Here is an 8,633-nt window from a genome sequence, read left to right as displayed (position 1 = left end):
ACAAAAACAAACCTGTGTGTGTGTGTGTGTGTGTGTGTGTGTGTGTGTGTGTGTGTGTGAGAGTGTGTGTGTGTGTGTCTGTCTGTGTGTGTGTGTGCGCGTGTGTGTGTGTGAGAGAGAGGGAGATACCTGTGTCTCCAGCATCATCATCTTCATCATCTTCATCGGGGTTCAGGGCAGATGAACACCCCTCTCTCATGAGGGGCACATATTCACTGATCCGAATCCTCCATCTCCGAGCCGAATCTGCTGGAATCACTTCGAGCCTGTCTTTGATCAGATCGGATCAATACGAGACAGAATCCGGCTTCAGTGATCGACAATCCGCTTTATACAAAGCCCCATAAGCTGCGACTGAGAGGAAGAAATCAGGAATCACGAATACAATCCTGATGTTAAATCAGATTCAAAATGGAGGCAGGCGATGCTGAAGAAGAAGAATCAGCGCAGAAATGATTTCACATCACATGCATATTTCCCCGCAGATCTGTTGATCCGTCATTAATCGATCTGATCCCGGGCTTTCACTCGTGAACATCTGATCCGGATCGGATCCGTGTGTCCGTTTCCATCAGCGCTCGCGGAATCCGAATCGGGCCCGAATCCCGCGGAGGCTCCGGATCTGATGATGTGTTCTGCGGCCGCGTCCTTGACTCTGATCCGGATCTGATGCGGGTCTGCGACGGGAGCGGAGGGCGTGTGCTCGCTGAAGATGACTACATACTACACACTACATACTACACACTACATCAGGCGCACTTCATGTATGACACACGGATGGAGGCCTCGCTGCTGGAGGAGTTTCCATGGAAACAGAGCGCTGCTGACTGCATACTAGTGTGCTGCGTACTGCACAGTGCATACTGCATAGCCCACTGCTTCAGAACAGTATGCGAGGGTTTCAAACAGCTGTAATGTAATAACCAGAGGAGGACAGTAATGAAGTACATGTACTGAGCACTGTGCTCGAGTACACTTTCTGCGGATCTGTACTTGAGTATTGTTTTTCCTGGAAACTTATGGCTAACTACACTTCTCTCGCGGTCCTCGAAGTAGAAAGGCAGACAGTTTATCAGTAATCTCTCTTGTAGGGCTACATTAAGAGATTTCCCAGCGTTTTTTGAACACTGACCAGTTCCAAATGTGATATTTATTTACAATAAGTTAATACTGTGATGTATATTACACACAATATTGTCTGATTTTGCAAAATAGTGTAAACAGAAAGTCAAATAAATCTTGCCGTGTTGCTGTTGTAAAGTTGTACAGCTACAGTTGTGTTGCTGAGTTTTAATAAACATTTAATAAACAATATTAACAGGATAAAGATACAAGAGAAAATAAAAAAAACTCCTGGCATTTATGATTAAAATGAAAAAAAGAGAGAAAAGAAACACATGCACTGATGAATCCTTCACAATCTTTCTGAGTTAAAGGGGTCACGACATGGATTTTTTAAAATATTATTTTCATATGTTCCTTGAGGTTTACTTATAATGTTAATAAAGTTTTTTGCACAAAAAAAGTGGGAAAATTATCATTTTAAAGGGGCCATAGGATGCTACATGCACTTTCACAAGCTGTTTGAACATACAGTGGGTACGGAAAGTATTCAGACCCCCTTAAATTTTTCACTCTTTATTATATTGCAGCCATTTGCTAAAATCATTTAAGTTCATTTTTTTCCTCATTAATGTACACACAGCACCCCATATTGACAGAAAAACACAGAATTGTTGACATTGTTGCAGATTTATTAAAAAAGAAAAACTGAAATATCACATGGTCCTAAGTATTCAGACCCTTTGCTCAGTATTTAGTAGAAGCACCCTTTTGAACTAATACAGCCATGAGTCTTTTTGGGAAAGAGGCAACAAGTTTTTCACACCTGGATTTGAGGATCCTCTGCCATTCCTCCTTGCAGAGCCTCTCCAGTTCTGTCAGGTTGGATAGTAAACGTTGGTGGACAGCCATTTTTAGGTCTCTCCAGAGATGCTCAATTGGGTTTAAGTCAGGGCTCTGGCTGGCCCATTCAAGAACAGTCACAGAGTTGTTGTGAAGCCACTCCTTCATTATTTTAGCTGTGTGCTTAGGGTCATTGTCTTGTTGGAAGATAAACCTTCGGCCCAGTCTGAGGTCCTGAGCACTCTGGAGAAAGTTTTCGTCCAGGATAACCCTGTACTTGGCCGCATTCATCTTTCCCTCGATTGCAACCAGTCGTCCTGTCCCTGCAGCTGAAAAACACCCCCACAGCATGATGCTGCCACCACCATGCTTCACTGTTGGGACTGTATTGGACAGGTGATGAGCAGTGCCTGGTTTTCTCCACACATACCGCTTAGAATTAAGGCCAAAAAGTTCTATCTGGGTCTCATCAGACCAGAGAATCTTATTCAGGTGTTTTTTAGCAAACTCCATGCAGGCTTTCATGTGTCTTGCACTGAGGAGAGGCTTCCGTCGGGCCACTCTGCCATAAAGCCCCGACTGGTGGAGGGCTGCAGTGATGGTTGACTTTCTACAACTTTCTCCCATCTCCCAACTGCATCTCTGGAGCTCAGCCACAGTGATCTTTGGGTTCTTCTTTACCTCTCTCACCAAGGCTCTTCGCCCCCGATAGCTCAGTTTGGCCGGACGGCCAGCTCTAGGAAGGGTTCTGATCATCCCAAACGTCTTCCATTTAAGGAATGGAGGCCACTGTGCTCTTGGGAACCTTAAGTGCAGCAGAAATTTTTTGTAACCTTGGCCAGATCTGTGCCTTGCCACAATTCTGTCTCTGAGCTCTTCAGGCAGTTCCTTTGACCTCATGATTCTCATTTGCTCTGACATGCACTGTGAGCTGTAAGGTCTTATATAGACAGGTGTGTGTGTGTGTGTGTGTGTGTGTGTGTGTGTGTGTGTGTGTGTGTGTGTGAGAGTGTGTGTGTGTGTGTCTGTCTGTGTGTGTGTGTGCGCGTGTGTGTGTGTGAGAGAGAGGGAGATACCTGTGTCTCCAGCATCATCATCTTCATCATCTTCATCGGGGTTCAGGGCAGATGAACACCCCTCTCTCATGAGGGGCACATATTCACTGATCCGAATCCTCCATCTCCGAGCCGAATCTGCTGGAATCACTTCGAGCCTGTCTTTGATCAGATCGGATCAATACGAGACAGAATCCGGCTTCAGTGATCGACAATCCGCTTTATACAAAGCCCCATAAGCTGCGACTGAGAGGAAGAAATCAGGAATCACGAATACAATCCTGATGTTAAATCAGATTCAAAATGGAGGCAGGCGATGCTGAAGAAGAAGAATCAGCGCAGAAATGATTTCACATCACATGCATATTTCCCCGCAGATCTGTTGATCCGTCATTAATCGATCTGATCCCGGGCTTTCACTCGTGAACATCTGATCCGGATCGGATCCGTGTGTCCGTTTCCATCAGCGCTCGCGGAATCCGAATCGGGCCCGAATCCCGCGGAGGCTCCGGATCTGATGATGTGTTCTGCGGCCGCGTCCTTGACTCTGATCCGGATCTGATGCGGGTCTGCGACGGGAGCGGAGGGCGTGTGCTCGCTGAAGATGACTACATACTACACACTACATACTACACACTACATCAGGCGCACTTCATGTATGACACACGGATGGAGGCCTCGCTGCTGGAGGAGTTTCCATGGAAACAGAGCGCTGCTGACTGCATACTAGTGTGCTGCGTACTGCACAGTGCATACTGCATAGCCCACTGCTTCAGAACAGTATGCGAGGGTTTCAAACAGCTGTAATGTAATAACCAGAGGAGGACAGTAATGAAGTACATGTACTGAGCACTGTGCTCGAGTACACTTTCTGCGGATCTGTACTTGAGTATTGTTTTTCCTGGAAACTTATGGCTAACTACACTTCTCTCGCGGTCCTCGAAGTAGAAAGGCAGACAGTTTATCAGTAATCTCTCTTGTAGGGCTACATTAAGAGATTTCCCAGCGTTTTTTGAACACTGACCAGTTCCAAATGTGATATTTATTTACAATAAGTTAATACTGTGATGTATATTACACACAATATTGTCTGATTTTGCAAAATAGAGTAAACAGAAAGTCAAATAAATCTTGCCGTGTTGCTGTTGTAAAGTTGTACAGCTACAGTTGTGTTGCTGAGTTTTAATAAACATTTAATAAACAATATTAACAGGATAAAGATACAAGAGAAAATAAAAAAAACTCCTGGCATTTATGATTAAAATGAAAAAAAGAGAGAAAAGAAACACATGCACTGATGAATCCTTCACAATCTTTCTGAGTTAAAGGGGTCACGACATGGATTTTTTAAAATATTATTTTCATATGTTCCTTGAGGTTTACTTATAATGTTAATAAAGTTTTTTGCACAAAAAAAGTGGGAAAATTATCATTTTAAAGGGGCCATAGGATGCTACATGCACTTTCACAAGCTGTTTGAACATACAGTGGGTACGGAAAGTATTCAGACCCCCTTAAATTTTTCACTCTTTATTATATTGCAGCCATTTGCTAAAATCATTTAAGTTCATTTTTTTCCTCATTAATGTACACACAGCACCCCATATTGACAGAAAAACACAGAATTGTTGACATTTTTGCAGATTTATTAAAAAAGAAAAACTGAAATATCACATGGTCCTAAGTATTCAGACCCTTTGCTCAGTATTTAGTAGAAGCACCCTTTTGATCTAATACAGCCATGAGTCTTTTTGGGAAAGATGCAACAAGTTTTTCACACCTGGATTTGGGGATCCTCTGCCATTCCTCCTTGCAGATCCTCTCCAGTTCTGTCAGGTTGGATGGTAAACGTTGGTGGACAGCCATTCTTAGGTCTCTCCAGAGATGGGGAATGCGCCCCCGATCTACATAAATGCGTTTATGTTCACGCGAATCATTCGTGATCCAGCCTCATCTACAGAAGAAGTGAGTGTAATGTTTTGTAATGAATCTTTGCAAATCGCCTTTCCTAATAATGTGCTAATTAGCAAGTTTCACGATGAATGCGGCTAAAGTAAACCGTCTCTCTGAGAGTGGCTCGGAAGAGAGGGGCGGGGTCAGCAGAGCTCATTAACATTTAAAGGGAAATGCTACAAAACGGCTTGATCTGAAAAGAGCTGTTTTTGACAGGGTAAAAAGGTGTTTTTACACTACCATTGAGAAATTTGAACCAAACTATGTTACAGACTTTTCATTAAGACCCTAAAAATCATATCAACTTGTGGAAAATGGGCATCCTGTGACCGCTTTAAAGTAAACCCTCATTCTGACCCTCTTTCTAAAACAAGCAGTTTTTAAGGGGCGTGTCCTTTAAGGCTTGTCAGTAATCAGCCACTGGTATGATTGGCTAACGTCACTGCATAGGACACCGTATTAACACCCCACACTATTGCATGCGAGTGTTTTGACAACATTCGGTCATTTCCAGACAAAGCATTATGAAATCATGTACTTATGGTTTGTGATGCAGCTGCAGTCAGATCTAGTACCGCTTCATCTTTTAACAAATGTTTCTTTGTGACTCTCCATGACACTGTGCCTCGTTTACAAAACAAAACACTCCGATCAATCCTCAGACACGATCCGGGACGACATTAAAAAGAAACTATCCTCTTGTTCCTTACGCTGGGATCCTCCTGATATGCACTCAGGTATATACAGTAGTCCTGACTATGCCTGCTCTGAACCACCTCAGTCCTTAGCATCAAAGCATACAGTCATAATTGCATTTAAAGAGATTTTAAGGTTGAATTTTTTATTGTGCATCCGCAAGCACTGTAAAAACATTGATATACAACAGCAAGAACTATAGATGTGTTCATACAAAAACATCTGCACATGCAAAAGAAAAACGATGGTTTTCAAAAGTACATAATGAACGAACACAGTCACAGAAAGACACGTGTGGCCTGACAATCCCCGATTAAAAGAAGATCCTTCATTCCCCAACATCCTCTGAGCTTTAAAATACAAAAACATGACATTAAAAAATGAACTGCAGCATTTATAAAAACACTAACGATTAAACAATCGTAAACGATTCTCCCCCAGAGAAACACGAGCGCTCGGTTATCAGTGTGAAGAAACGCATGAAGAGCAATTAATGCAGATTATTAGTGCAGATTGATGACGTCGCTGACGGGACGATAAAGCCGTCAGATCTGTAGATGAACGAGAGACTCAGACACGCTGCAGTAGCTGATCTGAGGTCAGTCTGTAGTGTTGAGCCGCTTCTGGAGAGAATCAAAGAGTTCATGCTGTTCCTGAATGAATCCATGTGCATCAATAATCGAGCGATTCTCCAGAACAGCACTGAATCAAGCTTCAGTTCACTCCATCCATCTGCAGGACTGTAGTTTTGTTCATTTGTGAAAGATACGTGATCAGGTAATAAACGCAACAGACAGTCAGAGACAGTAAACAATCATTGATATAAATACAGCTGTATAAAGTCCATCACATGACCAATCTTTCCCTCTGTTCTGTTTTTATATTGTAGTATTTAAGACCAAAGTTCTGGAGTGTTTCTGTGTGTGTGTGTGTGAGAGAGAGAGAGAGAGTGTGTGTGTGTGTGTGTGTGTGTGAGAGTGAGTGAGTGAGTGTGTGAGAGAGTGAGTGAGTGAGTGAGTGTGTGTGTGAGAGAGAGAGTGAGTGAGTGAGTGAGTGTGTGTGTGAGAGAGAGAGTGAGTGAGTGAGTGAGTGTGTGTGTGAGAGAGAGAGTGAGTGAGTGAGTGAGTGTGTGTGTGAGAGAGAGAGTGAGTGAGTGAGTGAGTGTGTGTGTGAGAGAGAGAGTGAGTGAGTGAGTGAGTGTGTGTGTGAGAGAGAGAGTGAGTGAGTGAGTGAGTGTGTGTGTGAGAGAGAGAGTGAGTGAGTGAGTGAGTGTGTGTGTGAGAGAGAGAGTGAGTGAGTGAGTGAGTGTGTGTGTGAGAGAGAGAGTGAGTGAGTGAGTGAGTGTGTGTGTGAGAGAGAGAGTGAGTGAGTGAGTGAGTGTGTGTGTGAGAGAGAGAGTGAGTGAGTGAGTGAGTGTGTGTGTGAGAGAGAGAGTGAGTGAGTGAGTGAGTGTGTGTGTGAGAGAGAGAGTGAGTGAGTGAGTGAGTGTGTGTGTGAGAGAGAGAGTGAGTGAGTGAGTGAGTGTGTGTGTGAGAGAGAGAGTGAGTGAGTGAGTGAGTGTGTGTGTGAGAGAGAGAGTGAGTGAGTGAGTGAGTGTGTGTGTGAGAGAGTGAGTGAGTGTGTGTGAGTGTGTGAGAGAGAGAGAGAGAGAGAGAGAGAGAGAGAGAGTGTGTCAGTGTATTGGTCTTTAAAATCATTCAGTGCAACAATAAACAACTTGAGCGCCTCACACACACACACACTCACTCAGACACACACACACACACACACACACACACGTCTACCTGAGGGACAGTAAGACCAAACGCTCAATCACACAAAGGCAAACGCTGGATCCCACCCGGGTGAGATGGGCGGCACTGCTGTCAATAATCAGGCTGGAGGCGGAGCCTAAGGGGGCGTGGCAGCTACAAATCATCCTGCAGTTCTTTCGCTTTAATGAGGATGGCATGAACATCAGAGATGGGATAATCCTGAAGAACAGCAGAACACATGTTAGGAGTGTGTGTGTGTCTGCCTGTGAGTGAGTGAGTGAGTGTGTGAGTGAGTGTGTGTGTGAGTGAGTGTGTGAGTGAGTGAGTGAGTGAGTGTCTGAGTGAGTGTGTGAGTGAGTGAGTGTGTGAGTGTTACCTGCAGTAATCTCATGTTAGTTGTAAAGTCTCCAGCCAGTAACTGATCTCTAATCAGTCTGCAAAAACACAAAGACGTGAGGAACAGAAGAAAAACCAGTCAATCATTTCTCATTTTATTTTGTTCAAAGCAGCTTTGCAGTAATGAACAGAACAATGATAGTTAATGTACTAAAATGAATCTATTATGAAACAAACTCAATTTCAGCTGCAGCTCTGCAGAAGACAACAGAGTCGTTATTCAGATCATTTCAGTTCAAATTTTGTTCTCATCCAATAGTTAAATATTACTGAATATTTTGAAATATTCTGAATGCATTAATTGTGTTTTAAAGCCGTCTGTGTGTCAGATCTTACGTGAGCATGGCGCAGCACACAGGGATGAGGAACTCGAACCGCTCCTGATCCGAGAAGAGCGAATCCCAGATCCGGATGACGTCTGGAAGCAGGAACTCCTGAGAGAGCAGCAGCGTCAGCCAGCGGAAGGTGAAGTACTGCGGCTTGATGTTCTGCTCTTGCTGCGACACACACACATGTTGTGTTTCCATGGTTTATAGGGACTCTCCATAGGCGTAATGGTTTTTATACTGTACAGACTGTATATTCTATTGCCCTACACCAACCCTACCCCTAAACCTACCCCTCACAGGAGACTTTCTGCATTTTTACTTTCTCAAAAAATCTCTCTGTATGATTTATAAGCTTTTGTACCCATGGAGACCTCAATTTAGGTCCCCACCGTGACACGGGTCCCCATGAGTCTGTGTGTATTCAGGTTTAAGTCCCCACCAGAATATATAAACCAGTACACACACACACACACACTCACACACACACACACACACACCCCCACACACACACACACACCCTCACACACACACACACACACACACAC

General features: G+C 43.8%; 2 protein-coding genes across 2 annotated transcripts in view; both read right to left on the bottom strand.

Annotated features, from left to right (window-relative positions):
* LOC107573634 (ral guanine nucleotide dissociation stimulator-like) overlaps positions 1-3,621 on the bottom strand; it is a 41,207-nt gene extending 37,586 nt beyond the window's left edge. The window contains exon 1 of the mRNA XM_016260075.1: positions 2,982-3,621. Coding sequence (XP_016115561.1) covers positions 2,982-3,017 — 36 coding nt within the window. The 5' untranslated portion in view covers positions 3,018-3,621. The remainder of the gene's footprint in view (positions 1-2,981) is intronic.
* A 2,122-nt stretch (positions 3,622-5,743) lies between these two features.
* LOC107573638 (TBC1 domain family member 13) overlaps positions 5,744-8,633 on the bottom strand; it is a 9,176-nt gene continuing 6,286 nt past the window's right edge. The window contains exons 11-14 of the mRNA XM_016260077.1: positions 8,096-8,256; positions 7,740-7,797; positions 7,394-7,582; positions 5,744-6,349 (exon numbers count right to left, since the gene is read on the bottom strand). Coding sequence (XP_016115563.1) covers positions 7,517-7,582; positions 7,740-7,797; positions 8,096-8,256 — 285 coding nt within the window. The 3' untranslated portion in view covers positions 5,744-6,349; positions 7,394-7,516. The remainder of the gene's footprint in view (positions 6,350-7,393; positions 7,583-7,739; positions 7,798-8,095; positions 8,257-8,633) is intronic.

This window comes from Sinocyclocheilus grahami, unplaced genomic scaffold, assembly GCF_001515645.1.
Source record: "Sinocyclocheilus grahami isolate Dianchi unplaced genomic scaffold, SAMN03320097.WGS_v1.1 scaffold1988.1, whole genome shotgun sequence".
NCBI lineage: Eukaryota > Metazoa > Chordata > Actinopteri > Cypriniformes > Cyprinidae > Sinocyclocheilus > Sinocyclocheilus grahami.
The sequence above is the reverse complement of the archived record's forward strand: the minus strand, read 5'-3'. Positions and strand labels throughout refer to the sequence as shown.